The sequence below is a fragment of the Eurosta solidaginis genome, chromosome X (assembly GCF_040869045.1).
Source record: "Eurosta solidaginis isolate ZX-2024a chromosome X, ASM4086904v1, whole genome shotgun sequence".
NCBI lineage: Eukaryota > Metazoa > Arthropoda > Insecta > Diptera > Tephritidae > Eurosta > Eurosta solidaginis.
Genome location: NC_090324.1, coordinates 20,093,728 through 20,117,974, shown reverse-complemented (window position 1 = coordinate 20,117,974; position 24,247 = coordinate 20,093,728). Strand labels below are relative to the sequence as shown.

The window sequence follows — 24,247 nt, the reverse complement described above, 5'->3', positions numbered from 1 at the left end:
GCTTGCTACTTTCATCGAGTTCTATTTGCCAAAATGCAAATTTTAAGTCGACACTACTTATGAAATGCGTGTCGTCCAGGCGACTTATTATTCCTTCAATATTTTGTAGCGGATACGCATCCTTCACTGTGACCGCGTTTAGTTTGCGCGCGTCTAAACCGAGCCGGTTCTTTCCTTGTTTGCGAACGACCGTCGTCCGGTTTCTCCAAGGGCTCTCACTCTCTGCTATCACACCTAGCTCCAGCATTTTATCGACCTCTTCGTATACGATTGCCTGCATAGCCGGGGACAGGGTGTAATGCCGCTCCTTGACTGGTACTGATTCGTCGACAAGCTTTATGGTATGCTTTTCAAACTTAGTGCGCCCTAATCCGTGATTCTCATAGGTTCTGAAACCATTAACCACTTCATCTAAACGCCGTTTTTGGCCAGGTGTGAGATCGTGTAACACGCGCCGTTCATTCTTATCCTCCTCGGATACCAGGTCGTGTTCTATCTTTGATAAATCGATTTCATCTGCCTCTATTTTCTCTGGTGCCAACTCAAAGATACGCCAAAATTCGACCCCTAAGTAAGTTTTTTGTTCCAAGTATGGTCATAAAAAATGTAATTGTTTCTTCTGATTTGTTGAATTTTATGGGAAGGGAGATTTTTCCTAACACATTATGTCTGCGGCCACCTGCGGTTTTGACGGCGGACAGCTCCATTGACACTCCTATTTCGTCTACAAATTCCCGACAGCCTCGACCTAAAATGCTTACTGGCGCGCCAGTATCTAACAGCGCCTTGTTTGTATTCCCATTATTTCGATGTATGCGTACACGTGCGGATCACTTTTGCTAACTGTTTGCACCGAGGCCACTACCTTTTGCCCGAGTATTTTTCGTTGGCGAAATCGTTGTCGTGCCTTTTGAACTCTTCGCGACACTCCTCTACGTCCCATTACTACACTTTCTGCGAAAATCCTTTCTGGAGTTTCAAGATACTGCCTAAACCTCTCATCATATGATAGTGAACTTTGCCTTGCAACCTTTTTTGTTGGACTGTTTTTGCATTATTTTTAAAAATTGTAATTTCCTTTTTATTTGTTGGTTGGTCTATTGTTGGTGTGTTATTGGCAGCATCTACTCTGACGAAGTTTTCGTTGAGCGCGATTCTCCCGCCACAATCGCGTTCCGTCCAGCGTTTCCCGTCTGATTGCACACCGGAAATTTCGGCGTAATCACGTCCAGCTTGCCACACTTGTAACAGAAGATCCGACGCTGCAACGACATACAGGCGGTGAAAAAGTGGCCATCTGCGCCACAATTTCAGCAAGAGACCTTTTTGCGATTGGCGGTTTGCTTCGATAAATGTTGGTGGCGTATTTTCTAAACGGTAATTTGACCCTCATCACCGGGAGGAAATTGCTCATGGTCTTCTGACTCTCTAATCTCCTGGACCTGTTGCGTGCGTGGCATAAATGTGTTGGGTGTCGTCCGTTCGCGCCGTAGAAAGCACCGTTCCGCTTCCCTGCACTCCATCCGGAGTTGGTCCAACGAATACACGGCAATAGGATGCACTAGCTTAGCCAGTGAGTCGCGCAGGCTCCCTTTTACGAGACGAACAATCTCGAATTCTGGAATGGGCTTCTTTAGTCTCGAACGCAGGGTACCTACTATGTGGAAGTAATAATCAATGTTTTCCCCCGACCTTTGTTGCCTATCTGTCAATTTCCTCAAAATCGCAAAGTCAGTGCGCTGTGATGCGAATTGACGCAGCACCGCACACTGTAATCCCGGCCAGTCGACTTTTCCAAGGACGCGGATATACAGCCAATATCATTCTCTGGCCTCACCGCTTAATAATCTATGGAAGTAGCGTAATATGTCCCCCCATGAACACCCATATTGATCCTTCAAATATTCCTGACGGAACATGAAGTCCTCTACTGACATTGTGTCACGATGTCCTTCAAAATGTATGCCCCACTTCTCAATGTTTATTTCAGGTCTGTTGTGCTCCCTTCTCTCCCCTTCCGATGTTGCTCCTTGTCCTGTAGAGATAGCTGTGTGTACTCCTGACTCTAAAAATGGTGGATGGCGAAAGGTTATTGGATCGTTGCGATTGAGTGCATGCGCAGCTGTATGAGGTATGGGAAAGTTGTTGTTTCTGTTCATGTTGGCATTAGTTAGATTCTCCTGCATAGCCAACTCAGTCCTGAAACGCCTGGATTCATTCGATTCGAAACTGGACTTGCGTCTTCTTCTTTTGTTACGGCGATTACGTGCCCCTGACTATTTCCGGACATATGCAATGCTCCGTTTGTGTTTTGGGCCGTGCTCAGCATCTCTGGTATGGTTTCGCGCATTTCCTGTATGATGGCCATTTTGGCTTCAGTCATCATCCCTAGTAAGATGGGTGCTATGTTGTTACGCAGATCGCGATAATCGGTTGTAGGCGGGCGGAATGGGTCCATATGGTCGGGCTGATTAGGTTCAGGAAAGTTCAAGTTTGTTGGTGGGGTTACTTCTTTCTGGGGTTCTTGATGCGCTTTCTGTGATTTCGGCACTGTTCCAGTGGCATGGGTTTGTTTGGCCTGGACACTGTTCGCATTTCCCTGTCTTACATTCCCCCCGGTAGCTGTGGAATTATTACCCCTTCCTATACGATCCGAGAGATCTATAAAGGCAGGGTCATTTTGGCGAGGTAACATGGGGTTTTGCTCGTTACAAGCTAACATACTTGCGTTTTTATTTTTATAGCGCTTATTGTATGGGGTATATCTTCTCTTCATCCGGTTTGCAATTTTAACCCAAGAAACCTACAACTCTCTTATTATTTTCCTTTTTAAATTCGTTTAGAAATTATCTTGTATTTGTTGTTGGACTTCGGCTATTTCCAATAATCATATAAGTGTGGGTGGGGAGATTCGGATGACTTATGGGGCATCTTACAAAAAAAAACTTGTGCTTGTGCGGAATCACTGGAGTATACGATAACGTTCCTGTGGATACAGGCACTACTGTATATATATATATATAGAAATAAAAAAAGTTCTTGATTGTGATAGTTTATGCATTATGCTACACAAACCTTACACGACTCCTTGCTTGTGGTCATAATGCATTAATTTACAAATTAGAAGCTACTAGTTTGAGTGCTCAATCCTGGTTCAAAACAAAGCGTATATTATGTTGTATTAACTGTAAGTATGTATGTACGTTAACATATTGAAAAGATGCTTATAGCCTTACAATCATTGTTTGGTTATGCCATCTGAGGGCTATTACTAGGTTCTGTCATTATGATTCCACCGTCCCATGTTTGGTGCAATTGTTGCTGGTGCGGCTACCATGCACAAGTCACCGACTAGGGCGATAGTCACAAAAAGGCAGCACCATTTGGCGAGGCGACTGTATATTTGACATGCTTACTTAAGATCGAAATTTATTTATATGCTCTTTTACTAAAGAAAACGAGCTTTGGTACTTTTGATACCTGAAATGGTGTTATTAACAAAAAAAATATTGCTCATTGGAGGGCGCCAATTTCAACCTAACGCGCTGATGTCATATCCTAATACTTTTGATTGGGCGCCATTATTATTATTGTAACGTGCACGTACCAGTGCATTTACCCTTTTGTCGCCGTCAACATGGAATTCCCCAGCTAGCTCCGGACATAAGGCGTGGTTTTCAACCCTAATCCACGTTGAAAGGGGGGCGAATGTTACAATAGTTCTCTTTCATCTACCTGCATCCACCGGAAGCCCGCCCATCCTTGGACCGCTCGATTTCTTTGCTACTTCAGCGAGTCCCCTTTCTTACCATTACTCCGAATGATTCCACAGTAACTACCCTTTCGTCATCTTTCACTCCCCTCCCAATCAAATTTAGCCTACCATATTTCCAGAGCTTTAACCCAACTCAACATATATATATATATTTTTTTTTGTAACAACAGTAAAAAAACAACAAAATTTCAAAAAACCGGAAATGCCACTTCGGCTAATATAATATATTGATTTCTTTTTTTTTTTTTTGTAAGTAATAAAAAGGTTACGTAAATACATAAACACATATAAAATATATAATTGTTCGTTATTAGTTTTTGGACTTTCTGTCACACAAAGGACCAAACCTCGAAATTGCTCAATCGAAGCAGTCATTAGATTGATTTTCTTACACCCAGAATCCTACGACCTACCTAACAGAGCTCTATTGGGCAATAATAGGGATTTCTCGGGAGCCGGGCCTCTGTGGCTTCTATAAAAAAAACGGAGGTAAAATTTTAAGTTTTGGGTTTGGTGTATTCATGTGACCGCAGCCACAAACTATACATCAAAATTAATTTTACGACAAAAAAAAAAAACAAATAAAACTTATATAAAAATCTAAAAAAATTATAGTCTTTGATTTAGGACTAGTTGCTCGCAGTCGAGTTGGAATAACCCCTTTTCAAAATGTCTCGGATTTGTAGCCACTGTTATTTTTGGGTATGGATATGAACTTTGTTCTAATTTGTGTTGGTGACTTTTAGAAATTTCCCTGGCGCGCAGCGCTTTACGTTCCTAGGTTATTTGGTCCCCACTAACAGGAAAAAGGTGTAATTTAATGAGAGGTCATTATTGTACCTCCACACTGATTTGGTGTTCACGCACCTCGCACTGTACCTATAGGCACACAAGCACCATGAAGGCTCTTAACACACATGGATTGTTCAGCAGATTAATATCACCGGCGTGATATTTAAATGACAAAAAAAAATCGAATTGTGAGATAATTAAAAGAAATTTGTTTGTGGACAGCCACTGGAGGAATCTCTACCCTCATACGCATTATGCTGGGCCAGATTTCTCCTTGGAGTTTGTGACCGAAATCGAAAGGCGAGGTTGCGTGAACCTCAAAAAGGCGCAGAAAAACTAACACTTTATAATTGATATTAGAGAAAAATTGTAAGTTTACAAACGGCGATGGTTACTAGGACATGTTTCTGAATTTCACTTCTTCATCAGCTAGCTTTTCGGGAGCTGAGCGTTGAACTCGAGTCTCCAACATTCATATCAGTGCAAGCCTTTTTTAGCTGCTACGCCATATGAATGTTCCGTTGTTCGCTGTACAATTGGTCTCTAAGAGTTGCCTTTTTTGTTTATATTCCTTTTGATCACCATGTAGGCACATACACTCTGTATGTAGTTTATTCCTAATGGTGTGGATATGATTTTTAGGCGTGCTTTTTGAAAGCTTAGTAACATTTGTTCGGATATTTACAGTATTTGTTTTTAATACTTCCGCTGTTACTATTATATCAATATGATCATATGTATTTAATTAGCGAGCTTTGCTCATATTGCTTTATACAATGGTTTTTGTAATTGATATTAGAGAAAAATTGTAAGTTTACAAACGGCGATGGTTACTAGGACATGTTTCTGAATTTCACTTCTTCATCAGCTAGCTTTTCGAGAGCTGAGCGTTGAACTCGAGTCTCCAACATTCATATCAGTGCAAGCCTTTTTTAGCTGCTACGCCATATGAATGTTCCGAACAAATGTTACTAAGCTTTCAAAAAGCACGGCTAAAAATCATATCCACACCATTAGGAATAAACTACATACAGAGTGTATGTGCCTACATGGTGATCAAAAGGAATATAAACAAAAAAGGCAACTCTTAGAGACCAATTGTACAGCGAACAACGGAACATTCATATGGCGTAGCAGCTAAAAAAGGCTTGCACTGATATGAATGTTGGAGACTCGAGTTCAACGCTCAGCTCCCGAAAAGCTAGCTGATGAAGAAGTGAAATTCAGAAACATGTCCTAGTAACCATCGCCGTTTGTAAACTTACAATTTTTCTCTAATATCAATTACAAAAACCATTGTATAAAGCAATATGAGCAAAGCTCGCTAATTAAATACATATGATCATATTGATATAATAGTAACAGCGGAAGTATTAAAAACAAATACTGTAAATATCCGAACAAATGTTACTAAGCTTTCAAAAAGCACGCCAAAAAATCATATCCACACCATTAGGAATAAACTACATACAGAGTGTATGTGCCTACATGGTGATCAAAAGGAATATAAACAAAAAAGGCAACTCTTAGAGACCAATTGTACAGCGAACAACGGAATATTCATATGGCGTAGCAGCTAAAAAAGGCTTGCACTGATATGAATGTTGGAGACTCGAGTTCAACGCTCAGCTCCCGAAAAGCTAGCTGATGAAGAAGTGAAATTCAGAAACATGTCCTAGTAACCATCGCCGTTTGTAAACTTACAATTTTTCTCTAATATCAATTACAAAAACCATTGTATATAGCAATATGAGCAAAGCTCGCTAATTAAATACATATGATCATATTGATATAATAGTAACAGCGGAAGTATTAAAAACAAATACTGTAAATATCCGAACAAATGTTACTAAGCTTTCAAAAAGCACGCCTAAAAATCATATCCACACCATTAGGAATAAACTACATACAGAGTGTATGTGCCTACATGGTGATCAAAAGGAATATAAACAAAAAAGGCAACTCTTAGAGACCAATTGTACAGCGAACAACGGAACATTCATATGGCGTAGCAGCTAAAAAAGGCTTGCACTGATATGAATGTTGGAGACTCGAGTTCAACGCTCAGCTCCCGAAAAGCTAGCTGATGAAGAAGTGAAATTCAGAAACATGTCCTAGTAACCATCGCCGTTTGTAAACTTACAAATTTTCTCTAATATCAATTACAAAAACCATTGTATAAAGCAATATGAGCAAAGCTCGCTAATTAAATACATATGATCATATTGATATAATAGTAACAGCGGAAGTATTAAAAACAAATACTGTAAATATCCGAACAAATGTTACTAAGCTTTCAAAAAGCACGCCTAAAAATCATATCCACACCATTAGGAATAAACTACATACAGAGTGTATGTGCCTACATGGTGATCAAAAGGAATATAAGCAAAAAAGGCAACTCTTAGAGACCAATTGTACAGCGAACAATGGAACATTCAAATGGCGTAGCAGCTAAAAAAGGCTTGCACTGATATGAATGTTGTAGACTCGAGTTCAACGCTCAGCTCCCGAAAAGCTAGCTGATGAAGAAGTGAAATTCAGAAACATGTCCTAGTAACCATCGCCGTTTGTAAACTTACAATTTTTCTCTAATATCAATTACAAAAACCATTGTATAAAGCAATATGAGCAAAGCTCGCTAATAAAATACATATGATCATATTGATATAATAGTAACAGCGGAAGTATTAAAAACAAATACTGTAAATATCCGAACAAATGTTACTAAGCTTTCAAAAAGCACGCCTAAAAATCATATCCACACCATTAGGAATAAACTACATACAGAGTGTATGTGCCTACATGGTGATCAAAAGGAATATAAACAAAAAAGGCAACTCTTAGAGACCAATTGTACAGCGAACAACGGAACATTCATATGGCGTAGCAGCTAAAAAAGGCTTGCACTGATATGAATGTTGGAGACTCGAGTTCAACGCTCAGCTCCCGAAAAGCTAGCTGATGAAGAAGTGAAATTCAGAAACATGTCCTAGTAACCATCGCCGTTTGTAAACTTACAATTTTTCTCTAATATCAATTACAAAAACCATTGTATAAAGCAATATGAGCAAAGCTCGCTAATTAAATACATATGATCATACTAACACTTTATATATAAAAAAAACTACATGGTATACGGAAAACTCACCTGACAAAATCATCTGCACATACGGGGTTGAGTTATCCGCGGTATCATGGATGTCACGTGTATGTTCCTCTTCCCTCCGAAATTCGTCGTGGCCCTTAACCAGGGTGTTGAGCACGGCGACCAGCCACAATATAAATTTAGGAGCCTTCAGCATCGAGCATCCACAATTAATTTTAAAATTTTGGTACACTATTTCAAATTTTACTTACAGCGTACTGTCCTTTGTGGACATCGCGTACAGGGAACTTCACTTCAACAAGAACACAACGTTTGGCATACATTAAAACGTACCGCTTCAACTCTAATACAGTTTTACCTCATAGCCTGCCAATACCTCCTATATATAGACAAAATCCATCACCGATACCGTTTATTTTGCTGTTTCCCTATTTCCATCATGGTCGACCATTTATTGCTATGTCTAACCTATATCTGTCCCCTTTTTTTCTACAGACCATTTCAAACCACCGTACTTTTACTCAACATCTGACAACCCGTCCATCTGGAAGCTCTTGAAATATCCCGATACTGGGAAATTTTAATCACTTCATTTTGACGTTTCTCCTGTTTATTTACAAATATTCCTTCGTGGCCGCGGTGGATAATCGAAAAGTAAATTTTTGTGCATATTTTTCAAGAGTTTTTGTTCTGACCGACCAGATATGGCAGCTTTTCCCAAAACCAACCTCCCTGGATGATTTGGCGATCCCCCCGTAACACTAATTCGGCGCCAAACCCCACTGACGACCTGGTATGTTTGGTATAAAGTTTTCATTGATTGGAGGACCAGCCCTGCCGAGAAGTTATTCATGTTTGGTTTGCTGCATAAAAAAAGGTAATTCTTTACGATTTCGTATTTTCTATCGAATCTTGTAATGAGCGACACAACTATTGCATGTATTTCATCTTGGCTATCTTTTCAGGCTTATACCTGTGCGACCCGATTTGTTCATACCTGAAGTAAAAAGAGCGTTGACTGGCGACATGGGCAATTCGTCTACAGCTCTGGCCTTGAAGCGCAATGGGCGATGTGTCGAGGATTGTCGAGTTTACGGGAAGTAGATTTTTTTACTATATGGTACTTTTGTTTTATCTTTTGCAGGTCACTTCGGAAACATATAGGGAATTTGGCGCATCCTTAGCAGGGCAAGGTATGCCCAACGCGGGGAACACCCACCCCTGACAAATCTAGAGATATAAAATTCAGCAAAATGCAATAAAAGGGCAAACACAAAAAGATTCAGAAACCCTAATCCCTGACCTACCGCAAGCGCTGAAATAAATACAAAATCAATTTTGCACAAAGCAAAAGTAGGTCATCAAAGAAAAAGCAGTTTATGTGTATACAAAAAGAAAAGGTATGTAAGTGCAAATCTATGTTTGTGACGTTTTTATGTATGTACATATGTTCGTTGCAATCTGTTGTTCTTTTTCTTATTTGCTAATTCCTGTTCTACTTTTGCAAGAGCAGGAATCCGTGATAGCATATGTGCATACAACTAAACAGGTGTATTTTGATAAATTTTAATGTCTCTCTCAAAACACTCACCAATTACCCTTCTTCTCCAACGGCGCCGCTGCAGTTGAGTAGCTGAAACAAAAATACTCAAACATACATATGTACACATGACCACGCTCAAACACTGGACACGATCGATCGGTTACGATCTTGGATAATGAGCGTATATGTGGATAGTAATAAATTTGTAGCGTGATGGCAATGTCAAAAAAAAAACGTGTGTAAAAAGCGTAAAAAAAATATGAAGATAAAAAAAGATTTAATGTGGGTGCTTATAAACAAGCCCATAATGTTAAATGCGGGAAGGATAAGGGTAAGTTTGCTGGAAGTGTTCTGGCAAATACCTGTAAGTGCAATTTGTACCAACTAAAAAAAAAATCTCTAACGTTCAAAATTCCATAATTTCGTGTTATTCGCGGTCTAACCGAAAAGGAACAAAAAATACATGTGCGGAAGTGTACTTTGGATATAGTAACTATCCACAAAAAGAAATGCAAAGAATAAAAATAAAAGAATGTTAATAAATGTCAGAGAAAACGAAAATTGTGAGTAAAAAAATTACTCAACAAAAATTAAAAAAAAAATCAAAGTGAAATTACTAAGCAAAAATTTGATTCGAAAAATTGTCAACTTAAAACTTCCAAAAAAAAGATCACTTGTTTTAAGCCCTTAGCTTTTTACCAACCTTTTTCCTACCACTACTTATGTCTAGAAAATGTATAATATGAGTAAATATACTAACAAAAAAATGCGAGAAAATACAAAAGTAGATATAGTTCGTTGGAAACAACAAAATTAATTTTGAAATTAAATCTCGATGGTTACTTCTGGTGCCGACGTGGTGGTTGGTTTTTGTTGTCGAAAGTGATCTCCCTCAATACCGCCTTTACGCTTCTTTGCATGCTAGCTTCTTATCTGGGCGATGCTGATTTAATTTGTTGAGCTTGTTGGTGGAGTAAGATGGTGTTGTTGTAGTTGTTGTTGTGGTGGTAATATATTGCTGATACCAAAATATGTGGAAGCCGGAGGGAATTGTAATTGCCAGTAGAAAAAGGAGTCGTGCTTGTTGTTGGCGTTGCGCCGCCGATAAAGAAATATGTTGTGTTATCCTAGACGTTGGGTGCCGTCGGTGAAGATAAAAAAATATGTGTATTCGTTGAATGCGTTGTCTGCCGTCCACGAAAGCCAATGTGTGTAGCTATTGTAGACGTAATGTGCCGTAGGTGAAATTAAATGGTGGTGTTGTTATACGGGTTGTGTGCCGTATGTATTACAGTGGTGTAATGATTGTTGTTGGCATTGAGCCGCCAATACTAAAAGGATGATGTCTTTGTTGTTGGGTGGGATGCCGTTAATTTGGCCTTTAGGCAGCTAACCGAAATTTTAAATTCTGTGCCCAGTTGGTTCTTTCCGAAAGGGAGGCCCTGTTAATACAAAAAACAAAACATTATTCTTCAAGAATTCCTAGTGTGGGAAGACTAGTGACGCTGAAACTTTTTTTTGTCTGCATGATTAATATACACACCGTCATACATCTGTCTGTATGCAGGCGTGCATACATGCATGCAAGTTCCACCTTGGCTTGCTTGGAAAATTGGCTATATGGAAGCCAGCTTCCCAGTGGGCATGCCAAGTTGGAGGAAGGTAAAAAAAAACAATTCGAGGACAAAGAAAACCACTGTGCTTACCTGGAACTTGGCTGGAGCAAATCCTTGGGCTGAACCCTCCCAGAGGGTGCCGGCTGGTAATATGCACAACAGTTTCCCCTTCCAGGGGAGTGCTAGCTAAGTTTAGGAATCATCTCCATTTGTGCCCCAGCTCCTTAATAGCTTAGGCATATGGAAATGGTTTTTAAACGTGGCCTCAAGGTGGGAAGTGGACCACGCCCAGTTGAAAAAGTGGTCCACCCTAATCCAGGGTGTTATGCGATTCCGTGCCTATTGGATGGTTTGCAGTCAGGGGCATCCGACTGTATTCTTACGGAGCTTCCCGGATACCGGTACACCTCCGGGAGTAACGGCGACTTGCTGCGGTATGGGGCTCTGCCGCAGTCGACCGATTTGTTTCCCCTATCCCTCAACTTCAGGCTGCCGAACGGTCTCACCTTAGTAGGCAGCTAACGAACAAGATTTGAAATGAGCAACAATAACCTGGCCTCGGATCCCTGCACGGGTAAAGATGCCGCCCTTGGACTAGGCATTAAAAAAGTCCACAATTCGTCGGGAACCGCACAGACGGCGCCGACTAGGCCTTCACGGCAACAAAAAAATCTTCGGCCACCTGTGAAAGCCTTGAGGGCAAGTCCAAATCCGCAGCAGCCGGCAAAGCTAGCCCCAAAGAGGGAAAGCAACGTCCGACTGAGCAAGCACAAGAGGCCCGTCCCACGCCCGTACCGGGCACCTCTTGTCAGCAGGTGGCTGGTAACAGCACTAAATCCTCCACGGACAAAAGTACTACCTCCACCGCTGCAAAGCTACCTCGCAAGCCGGCTGAACCCCTTGAGGGTTCCAAGGCAAATAAGCGAATCCCGACTTCGGTGAGCAACCAGCGGAACATTCGCAATGCCGTCAAAATCGTTGAGAAGCTTGGCCACTCTCCCAGCGAAAAGTTGACGGCAGAGTAAAAAATTTCTCTGGCCTGGGCCAGAAAAATTATTGCTGCCAAGAAGAGCAGCAACAACAACCCCATCCCTTCCTCTTCTGCCACCCAACTAACTTCTGGCCCGAAGATGCCGGCCCTTAAGAGACAAAGGTCTATGGGAAATGCCTCGAGCGATCCCAAAAGGCACCGGCCTTCGACCTCTACTCCCCCTGCCCTGACCAAAACTTTCAGCGAGGCGGCTAAGGCCAACTTTACGCTGGCGGTTTTGAACCACGGTCACCCGGATGGGAACATTACCCCGGATAACTGGAAGGATGTCCTTAACGGCCTTCTCAAGATTTTAAGGACATCATGACCAAGCATCCGGGGCCGGCTCCCACTATCCGTGATGCCGGCTGGTACCAGGGTAGGGTCAAGCTTGCTTCCTGCGCCGATGAGCGCTCGTACAAGCTCTACAAACTCGCCATAGCTTCGCTAGGACAGCTGTGGCCTGGGGCCAGGTTGGATGCGGTCGGTGTGGAAGAAATTCCGAACAGACCGAGAGCCTGGGCCTGGGTCCCAGACGGCATAGCGGATCCTGGCGAGATCCTGGATACCATCGCGGAGTCGACTCAGGGGCTACCTTCGAGCGATTGGAGGATAGTCCGGGTCGGCGAGACAAGGGCGAAGCAGCGTTATGTTGGTTTCATCATAAACGAGGCTTCTCTCCCTTGGCATGACGAATGTGGTGGAGTATTAAGCTACGGCTTCTACTCCATCACGTTGAAAATTCGACGGGATGGTGCGAAGGAGGAAACACCGGACGATGGTGAGCCTGTACCTCAGGGCGAGGGGTCAGACAGAAACACCCCAAGTGGATCTGCTGCCCATGGCACAGGGGAACGGACCGCCACCGCGCCGGAGGATCTGGTGATCGAGGATACCGCCTCGAGCGAATCCGCAACCGCCACAATGAATCTCACGGACCCATGCAACACCTTGAGTGGACATGGGGCTGATATCGAACTGGCACGCAGCACTGCGGATGCCGAGAGCGATACACTCTCGGTATCTGAGTTTGCGGGCCAGTTCTTTACGGGCATGGACGAGCAGCTTCTGCTGGAATCCGACCCGTCGGATGCCGAATTCGACGATATTATCGTAGAGGAGGCATCCGACGATGCGGATCAGCAGAGGATGGACGTCGATGCCACAAAAGAACCGTAACGGGCGCGCAGGTACTGCAGATAAACCTGCACCATTCTAAGGCAGCCTCGGCTGCCCTAATCTTACGCCTCAGCACTACGTATGAGGACGTCGTTCTAGTCCAGGAGCCTTGGGTCGTTGGCAGCAAGGTCTGTGGACTCTTTTCTAAGGACTACCGGCTGGTGACACCACCCGTGACAGGTAGAATCAGATCTTGTATTCTAGTAAAGAAAAATCTAGTATTTATTTTACTATCTCTTTTATCGACGAGGAATTTACCTGTATTAGCCTCGAGCTACAGCGGCAAACAATCTGGCTGATGTCCGCATATCTATCGCACGATCGCCCAACTTCTGTACAGGACCGGCTCTGCAAAGCGGTACGGGAGGCCCACAGTAAAGGGTTCCCGATAATAATTGGGGCCGATGCCAATGCACATCACACTGCTTGGGGCTCTACCGACATTAACAGTAGGGGTGAGTCTCTTTTTGATTCTATTATAAGTAACAATCTAAGTATATGCAACTCTGAAGACAAACCAACTTTCATCACCTCAAACAGGAAGGAGGTTCTAGATGTTACTCTAGTTTCTGGGGCATTCTCTGACCTTGTCAAATATTGGAGAGTTTCCAATGAAAACTCCTACTCTGATCATATGTATATCATTTTCACTCTGCTCTTGCGCACATCGCCTAGGGTGGCTTACAGGAATAGGAGACGTACGGACTGGAACCTTTATAAAAAAGTCCTATCCTCTACTCTCCTAAGAACAGGCCGAGCCTACCGCTAACAACTGATGAAGCGCCTCCTTTAGACACAACATTTGCTTCTCTCGGTGAGCTAGACTCATCGTCAAAAATAGAAGAAACAGTAGATCTTATCACCAAATCTTGTAACGCTGCCTTCATAGTAGCCTGCCCGGAGATTAAGGTGAGGGGTAAGAAGAAACCCTATTGGTGGAACCAAGAAATCTCCGAGCAGAGGAAAACCAGCAGAAAACTCTTTAACGGGGCTAAGCGCACGGGAATCTAGTCCCATTATAGGGGCGCCTTAAAATCTTTTAAGAAATTAATCCAGAAGGCCAGAAGGGACTCCTGGAAGAACTTCACTAATGACATCGAAAAAGTCTCAGAGGCCAATCGCCTACGAAAGGTCCTCTCCAAAAACCCCATACCTCCAAGCTGCATTCGCACAACGAGCGGAGAATGGGCCACTTCTAGTACGGAAATTCTCGAAACCCTGATCAGCACTCACTTTCCGGGCTGCAGATCTCAACCATACATCTTAAACACGCAATCTAACCCAGGGCCATTTCAACCCCTGGACCACATTGTAAGCGAAAAAGGAGTTATCTGGGCAATCAAGTCCTTTAAACCCTTCAAATCTCCGGGAACGGATGGAATATTTCCCGCTGAATTGCAAGCTGCAAGCGATCTTATAAGCCCGCTGCTAGCTAAAATCTAAAAGGCTTGCCTCAACCTGGTCTGTATCCCCACGGAATGGACCAAGGCAAGGGTAGTCTTCATACCCCAAGGAGGCAGAATATCGGGCAACAGTCCAAAGGATTTCAGACCAATAAGTCTGACCTCCTTCCTCCTAAAAGTTCTAGAACGATTGCTGGACGCCTACATTAGACGATCGGCAAATAAGGCACTAATCTCCAACAACCAGCACGCCTACTCTAAGGGCAAATCCGTAGAGACAGCTCTACATGCTATCACTACTAAGATAGAGAAGGGTCTTGCCTTTAGAAAATTTACGCTGGGTATCTTTCTCTACATAGAAGGAGCCTTCAACAACGTTCTCCCAGCAGCGGTCACAAAATCTCTACGTTCTTTAGGGGTGGAAGAGCCTCTTGTGAAATTCGCCGAGCTCCTTCTAAACAAGAGAATCATTATCTCTGAGCTGGGCATCGTTAATAAGGTATACCAACAGAGCAACCCCCCTGGGGGGCGTTCTTTCTCCTCTACTATGGAACCTGACGGTGAACGCTCTGTTATCTATACTACAGCCCACCGGATGCCAAGTCATTGCATATGCCGACGACATAGCCTTGACAGTTACCGGCAAACACCTTCCGGTGCTTGGCGAACTCTTGCAAAATGCTCTTAATCTAACACACACATGGTCTATGGAATGCGGACTCAGCATCAGCAGTGAAAAAACTGAGATGGTGCTTTTTACCCGCAAATGCAGTAAACCGGAATTTACCCTCCCGTCCCTAAACGGGAAGGAAATCAAACTCTCTACCGAGGTTAAATATCTCGGAGTTGTTCTATACACGAAGCTCGACTGGAACCGAAATGTGGAGGAACGATCCAGGAAAGCCACAATGGCTCTCTACGCTTGTAAGTCGGCAATCAGAAAAAGGTGGGGTCTCCAGCCACGCATAGTCCATTGGATCTATACGGCAGTGGTGAGACCCATACTCTTCCACGACGTCACCGTATGGTGGACGGTACTCGATATCGAATCTAACAAGAGTAAAGTAACGAGAGTGCAGAGGATGGCGGCAATGCTCACCAGCGGTGCCCTTCCCTCCACTCCCACCAAAGCTCTTGAAACCATATTATTCCATCTCCAAACTGATATATATGGTAGATACTGTGCCTTCTGCAACGCGGCAAGGCTCAACGCTATCGAACCATAGAGGGATTGCAGGTTTGGTCACACTCGGATCCTGAAGCAAGTCCCCGAAACCTTCTTGATATTGAACCATACAACATCGCCCCTTGCTGGGGCAACACATTTTCTACAAGAATCCCAGAGGGAAACGAGTGGGCAAACGGCGTGGAGCCGGGATCACACGAAATCTCCGTTTTTACAGATGGCTCTAAACTAAACAACAGAGTCGGCAGCGGGATATTCTCGGAGAAGCTCAATCTAAGCGAGAGCTTTCGACTACCTGATCACTGCAGTGTTTTTCAGGCTGAACTCATAGCTATCTGGGAAGCAGCCCGCTATCTTGCTAACCTGCAGATAACCAATTCTATTTCAATTCTCTCTGACAGCCAAGCTGCCATAAAATCCCTGCAATGCAGTAACACCTCGTCACTAGTGGCTTTGAAGTGCAGAGAAACCCTCAAAAACTAGCTGAAAATTGCAACCTAAGCATAATATGGGTTCCTGGCCACTGTGACATCTCAGGAAACTGCGCTGCGGATGAGCTAGCTAGAGAAGGCACCAACTTGCAAACAACAACCTCCGCTGGTTGGGCCAGCCCTCCTCTAAACACTTGCAAATACCACCTGCGATCTCTTTTCACGGATCAGGCAAACGCCATATGGGCGAGGAACCTACTGGACTGGAACCTACATGTAGTATATCCAAGCAAATCTGGCCAAAGCTGAATGCAAAGAGATCGCGATCGATGATATTGTTAAACCGTATCTCTATAAGCCCACTAGTGGGCCTTCTTACAGGTCACTGCCTCATGGGCACTCACGGTGCCTATATGGGCCTGCAGACAAATGACTTCTGCCGCAGCTGTAGGGACGAGGAGCAGATAGAAAGCGTTGAGCACTATCTGTGCCACTGTCCCGCACTGTCAAAAACCAGGTACCAATGCCTCCACAGACACCCTTTTGGGTGCCTTGCGGAGCTTGAATCTATAAACCCAAACGATATCTTGCGTTTCATTAGGCAAACGCGCTGGTTTAGCCTCATTGGTGTCTAAACTCTCCTCTTCTTCGAAAGTAGGGTAATAGGAAATAGGGGCCCCCCGCGTGGTAGCACAACGGGCCACAACGGCCTACGTGAGTTTCCGCTCGGACAGCGGAGGCAGCCACTCTAACCTAACCTAACCTACCTGGAACTTCTGCTGCTGAGTCGGGAACCGCTTGTGGTTAGCCGAATATCCCTGGCCTTTATTCCTTTCCGCGTCTTTCTTTTTCACGTTTCGCGAATAACTCTCGGCGCGCACAACTTTGAATAAAACTTTTGGATTTTGAATTTCACTCGATCAAAGGCGCGAACAACAAACTTATAATTTTATATGTATAATTTTCTGAGAAGAAAGTTTTAATTAACTGCACTCACTCACACTGGGCACTGATAAAATAATACTTTGTGCGTTGCCTAACGTTGTGCCCTTTCAGTGCTACCGCCGTCGCAGAGAACGTTACTTAGAACGGAACATTTTTACCTATACGTGCAAAGCTATCTTTCGACTTTCCCATATTTTCATTTATGCATCTACACACTCATACATGCATACACTTAAACGCTTACACACTAACACCTACACAGATACATTTAGTTCGTGTTGACTGCAATGTTGCTACGCATTTGGCAACATGTTTGTTGCTAATGCACTAAGTGATACCCAAGACTTCCGCCGCAACATTGTGTTAGCTATAGCTACTCGATGTTATTAGATTAGTGGCAACATTGCGGCTAAGGCACGGACCTGGACACAAAATACATAAACACAAAGACACATAGCCACACAGAGCCACATATACATGATGCCACTCATTCAAGCCAGTATGGAGACAGGCTGCCGTTACAATCTAGAAAACTGTTTATCTTTAACAGCTCCGACACATAAGCAGTTTTTCATAGATGAGTTGAACACATGCTTATGCATTATGAGTAGATTGCATGTATTTTTATGGAGAATGGTAGAATGAGCGATACTAGCGCCATCTGTTATTGAAAAGTAGCCAACTCCCCAATTTCGTTCTAAGCAAATTATAAGAAGAAGAATTTGACATTTGCTTTGGCTAAGGGTGTTGGCACACTTTGCAAGTGAAATTAATTTTCCCACTGGTTGGTAAATTTTCTAACATTTTTCACAATTAAAAACTACAATATAACAATCGAATACGACACAAAATATGTTAGCAAGTATTTTTGTTGTATAGGGAGAATGTTTACAAAAGTGCTTCGCGAAATTTTGTATGTGAATGGGCAAGGCGTAATAACCTTCAATTGCCAAGCCTGAAGTTCCTTCATACTTACAAACGCAACATCTTGGTTGATTGTGGCGATGTTATTGAAATGCATAAGCTTGTGCTAAACGCATCTATATGAAAAATGTCATTGTGTCACCGCCTTAATGTTACAACCTAATAGAGCCTAAGGCTTCGTTCATAGTTCCAGGTCTCTGGGTTATCGGGAATTTCTTTAAAACTTTAAATTAGAATTCGCAACTTCGGACAATTTTTAGAATTTTCACGATCTCTGGTCCTCCCAGCAATTTTTTTTCTCTCATTTTAAATTGTATTCGGGTTCTGCTGTTTTTTCCAAGTTTCAAGGCTCTAGATATCTGGGGAGTTTCTCAAAAACGGATTGCGAAATTCCGCATTTTTTACTCTGAAATACATAATACGAAGCTAATATAACCAAACATAACATATAATGCTAAAGGGAGTAAAAAAAGAAGATAAAATGTTGCCAAACACTTCCTTTATATAAATGATGACAAAGTTGATGAACTTGGATTTTGAAATTTTAACAATAGCTATTTTAAAAAGCTTATAAAAACAATATTATAAAGGTAGGCCGTAGTTACCGAGGCTAGGTGATCAATTACTTTAAGTCCATCTAGATTAGACATTTCGTTGTAAAGAAGATATTTAATATCGACAAAGTCCATCAGATTAGAAACTTCGTTGTAAAGAATATATTTAATATCTATAAATTGCGCACTCTCTATAAGTTTTTGATAAGCTGTTTACAATAGCTACAACTAAAATTTCAAAATTAAAATTCACAAACATAATGCTGTGTTTAAAATAACTGCTGCGTTTTATATCATTTATTTAAAAATTTGTTTAATTTCTCTCTTTTCCCTTTTTTGCAGCATTGATTTGGTGCTCATAGCTTAGCTATATATCAAGTTTCTAGTTTGTAGCTCAATAGCAAATCGTATGAAAATTGGTCGCCCCTCTAGGAGAACTTTGTTTAATAATATTTAACTCCCTTTGGCCCCAGAAATATGTTCAACATTTCAATTATTTAGTTTTCTAAGACGTTTTTTTTAATTATCTCCACTAGTGCGCAACCTAGCGCAATTGTTTCTCCTTTTGTGGCATTGTCATGTTGCACTGAACTAAGTGTAAGATTTCAAGTTTCTATCTCAATGAGAAGATACTCATAAATCAATCTCAAGCTTCCACATGTTCTGAATGGATTTTCTAAATATCTTTAAATGATCCCCGTCTCACCAAGCAAATTTGTGTACATTAAATATTACAACAAAATACACCCTAGGCTATGAATAAAGATTCAGATCGCTAGGTTATCGGAAGGTTCCTTAAAACCCGAAAGCAAAATTTCCAAGTTCGTAAGTTCATATGGCATTTTCATGGGATTCTGATTATGTTCTTAGTTTCAGGAATCTAGTTCTACAGGAAATTACTCAAAAACTGTTTACAAGATTCCACATGTTCTAAATATATTTTCTTAGTACCTCGATCCCTGTCCCATCTAGAAAATTGTTTTATACTTAATATTACAGCCCTGAGCTTCGTTAAATGTTTCTCGGCTCAGGTTTATTGGGAAGTTTTTTGAAACTCGAAAGCGAAATTTCTATAGTCGGAAACTTTTTTTAATATTCACAGTCATATTGTCATGAATTTATATTCTCAGTTTGCAGAATCTAACTCTACCGAAAATAACTTAAATAGCAGGAGCAAGGTTCCACATGGTCTAAGTGGACTTTTTAATCACCTCCACAAATCTCGATCCCTGCTTCATCCAAAATAATCTTTTATCTTAAATAATAAAACTTAAGCCGTAAACCTTTTTGCAGAACCTCAGGTTTTTTGGTTATCCGGAAGTTTCTTAAAACACGAAAGCAAAACTTTCAGGCTCGGATAATTTTTTACATTTTCGCCGCCAGTAAAATTTTTTTCTCCCTCATGTTGCATTGTGATGGGGCTATGAAGCATGTTCTTAGTTTCAAGAGACCGGCTCTACTGAAAGTTACTCAAATAGCAATCGCAAGACTGCACATATTTTCAGTGGAATTTCTTAATATTCAAAAATATTTCGATCCCTGTCCCATCTGGAAAACTCTTCTATCCAAAATAAAACAACAAAATAGAGCCTGAAGCTCTGTTCACGGCGTCAGATCTCTGGGTTATCGGGAAGTTTCTCAAAACTCGATAGCAGAATTTCCAAATTCGGACAACTTTTTGAGTTTTAACGATCCCTAGACCACCTAGTGGATATTTTTCTCCCTCATCTTGAATTATCAAGGGGTTCTGATACACGTTCTTAGTTTCAATAATCTACCTCTTCGGGACATTGCCAAAAAATCTGTCACCAGATTCCACTTGCTCTAAATGGACTTTCTATTTATTACTAAATACCTCGATCCCTGTCCTATTTAGAAAACTCTTTTATCTGAAAGATTTCAAACCAATAGAGGCCGAAGCTTTGTTCTAACATCCAGGTCTTTAAGTAATGTGAAACTCATTTCAGGCAGGCGTTAGTATAATTGTATAAAGTATATCGCCACCAGATTTTTCGATGGGCCGAGTACTACCTTTGTCTCAGATTTCAATTCAAGGACGATGCATAGTTTTACCGACTGCTCGTGCTTTTCGTGGTATAACTGAGAAATATTTGAGGTCACGAAGAAATATGCCAGGCAGGGCTTGTGAAGAGCGCAAAGCACGTGCAGAGCGCAAAACACGTGCAGAGCGCAAAACACGAACTAAGAATAGGACAGAAATTTTGCCATAAATGTGATTTTCAACGGTGCAAAAATAAAGGGCATGCCCTCAAATTCCTATATTTTCCTTTTTTTAACCTAAAATAACTGGACTATGAATTTTTTTTGATAATCAACAAATCAAAATATATGGTGTGATGGTAGCGTGCTCCGCTTACCACACCGGATGCCCTGGGTACAAACCCCGTGCAAAGCAACATCAAAAATTTTAGAAATAAGGTTTTTCAATTAGAAGAAAATTTTTCTAAGCGGGGTCGCCCCTCGGCAGTGTTTGGCAAGCGCTCCGGGTGTATTTCTACCATGAAAAGCTCTCAGTGAAAACTCATCTGCCTTGCAGATGCCGTTCGGAGTCGGCATAAAATCATGTAGGTCCCGTCCGGCCAATTAGTAGGGAAAATCAAGAGGAGCACGACGCAAATTGGAAGAGAAGCTCGTCCTTAGATCTCTTCGGAGGCTATCGCGCCTTACATTTATTTATTTTTATTTAAGTTTTTGAGTATCGATAACACAATAATTTTTCGTTTATACCGTTACGCGAGTCTGGGTTCATCTACACACTACTGAGTCTCCAAAACTTGCATCACGAAGAAAATAATTTTAATAGTAAAGGAGTTATTAGCTATAAATTAAAACTTTGCACTACTGTAAAAGGCCGACCGCAATTATAAATTACTGCTGTGGGCCTTTTAATCATTTCCCTGTGAACATTAAACTCTTTCATATCTTTTTTTGTTTTTGTACAATTTGAATAGTCGTTTCCTTGTCCACTGAGCTATGCACTGCAAAACTAAAGTCTGCTTACCAAGTGCATACATAGGAGAGATAGGAGATTTTTTCTGTGTGAAATAAGTCCTACCGCCATCGTAGTTTCCGGTTTCATTGTACTCCAGGCTTAGTTTTCTTTGGATTAACTTTTCTAAAGCTTCAAACTGACTGTTTATAGAAAGAGGATCCAGTGTACCTATCGTATCTCTTTTTAGTTCCACCAATAAATCGCTGTAGTTTTTGGGATGATCTATTTTATTGAAATCTTTTAACAAAGCACCTGGTGAGGCATTAAGTAATATCGCTTGCTCTTCACTTCCCACTAAATTTGGCATCAACACTTGTTCGTCATGAAATAAATAAGTAAATGGGTAACATTGGGGAGCGAAATTTTTTAATGATTTGCCATTCGTACCTGAATGTCTTTCCTCATATTTAAAATCGTACTGCTTTTTCCGATTATCTTTCAGGCATAGAAATTGTTGTTTTTGTTTTAGTTCAATGAATTCCACCAAATTACTGAGCACAGATTGCTGTTCAATTAATATCTTCTCAAGCTTCTCTAAGCGGGACCAAATCTTGCAGTACTCTCCGGATAGTAGGTCGAGAGCACGCCAAGCATATTTTAACTCTGCCTCCATTAGATTAATACGTGTTGCTATCTTTTCCATATAATCTGATATTATATAGTCTGCATGGTGCTGGGTCCTGCAAACCTGACTACTTGTGATGGATATCACACTTCCTGCAAATCCAGCAGTTGTAGCTGTACTGTCATGTGTACTACAAGCTGAAACATTACTTTTTTTACAAATTCTAAAGTCACCGCAAATGTCCTGATTATGGCTGTTGATCCTAGAGTAGCCCTCGCAGCTTTTACTACAAAGTTTGCTCCTATTACTACTTAAAGCAGCCTCCAAAGGTTGGGCATCATGATTACAACTCCGTGCAGTTTTGGTTAATTTAGTTGAACTGATTTTATGTCGCTGTTCCATTATATTTTCAGAGAATGTTCTTTGAAATAATTCTTGCTGATTCTGTTCATGATGTGGTTCTAATCCTTGATTATCGTACTTATGTTCTAAATAATTTTGTATACTGCAGTGTTTTCCAGCTTGACCTTTTTAATTCATTCGGGACATTTGCTGCATACTCATTGCGTACGACATGACAACTATCTACTTGCATGCGCTCTGTGGACACAGCTCTTTTTTTATACTGATTTTGGTCGTCTACCAATTTAAGTAGCCAATTGTAATTATTCGGGTTCCATTTTCGTTCTTGCTTGAAAGTCAGTTGGTCCATCGAAATTATTTTCATATGCTGCAGTTGAGACGATGCAGTTTCCAGCGGCACGTTGCCATTTTCTTATTTTTTATTTACAACACATCACATTGGTAATAATGTTTTTAGATACCCATAAAGCTTAAGTCATCTAAATGATCTTGCTTCACTTCCTAGCTCTTTTTTATCAGTGTAACCACTTTATGATAAGTGTGCTAGAACTACCAAATTTGGTTTTTATATGTCTATTAGAATTGTATCTGCCAACATGTAGGTGTTTTTGGAACATCTAAGCACAAGGTATCTTTGCCTTATGAAGATTTTTTATATACGAATCTTGTGAGCACTACAAAGAGTTTTATGTCGTATTTAAATCCATAAGAAGAGACATCAGTGAAAAGCATTAAGAACCTAAATTTATCCAACCACTTATCAGTTAATTGATACTAAATTTTTTTATATCGGTTTTGTATATTTTTACGGAAGTTTTTTGAAATTTTTAAAAGTAAATAAATTATTTGTTTTAGAATTTATGCCTGGCCGAACCTGACGGTGAACGCTCTGTTATCTATACGACAGCCCACCGGATGCCAAGTCATTGCATATGCCGACGACATAGCCTTGACAGTTACCGGCAAACACCTTCCGGTGCTTGGCGAACTCTTGCAAAATGCTCTTAATCTAACAAACACATGGTCTATGGAATGCGGACTCAGCATCAGCAGTGAAAAAACTGAGATGGTGCTTTTTACCCGCAAATGCAGTAAACCGGAATTTACCCTCCCGTCCCTAAACGGGAAGGAAATCAAACTCTCTACCGAGGTTAAATATCTCGGAGTTATTCTAGACAGGAAGCTTGACTGGAACTGAAATGTGGAGGAACGATCCAGGAAAGCCACAATGGCTCTTTTCAAATCTAATGGATAAGTCGAATGAAATTTGTTTCATACAAATTTTTTTTTTTTCTTAAGTACGTAACCAAAGTAATATTAATGCTTAGAGCTTTATATTTTGTTCTTTTTCCTGCTTTGAGTCGACACGAATGGCTGCAGAGGGTTGTTCCAAACCTTCACACAAACAAGAAGGCGCAAGGTTGAAGGTGGTGAAGAGCACTGATCCCCACGATACCAAAGGTCAAGGTTTGGATACGCCGAGTGGTAAAGGCGGAAGACACGCTTAACATGCTGCAGCGGCAGAATCCGAACATAATAACATGGGATTGGAAGGTACAACACGTATCCCGACCCGTGAAGGGGCGCCAGTACTACATCCTTCAAATTAATAAGGAATCGAAGGATCTGTTGCACTCCCAGCTTAGTAAAATGTACTGAGACAAGCCTAAAAAAGAGGAGTACTCAGGACAATAACCCCAAAACGGTTAAAGCAGCGGCAAATGACGGGGAAAGGGCGCAGTGGCAGAGGTGCACGACCAAATCAATGGTGCTGAGCACTTTAAGAGATCAAAACATGTTAAAATGAGGAGAGGTGGAA

At 41.5% G+C, this 24,247-nt stretch overlaps 1 protein-coding gene across 6 annotated transcripts in view; it reads right to left on the bottom strand.

The window, feature by feature from the left end:
• The window catches only part of unc-13, a 4,182,017-nt gene that overhangs the window by 4,095,640 nt on the left and 62,130 nt on the right, over positions 1–24,247 (bottom strand). For 5 of the 6 annotated variants that reach the window (XM_067757836.1, XM_067757834.1, XM_067757838.1 and 2 more), the window contains exons 2-3: positions 21,888–23,102; positions 21,510–21,812 (exon numbers count right to left, since the gene is read on the bottom strand). In XM_067757836.1, the coding sequence (XP_067613937.1) occupies positions 21,510–21,812; positions 21,888–22,467 (883 nt within the window). In that variant the 5' untranslated portion in view covers positions 22,468–23,102. Of the gene's footprint in view, positions 1–21,509; positions 21,813–21,887; positions 23,168–24,247 lie in introns of all 6 variants that reach the window. The other variant, XM_067757835.1, reaches the window with a different exon arrangement.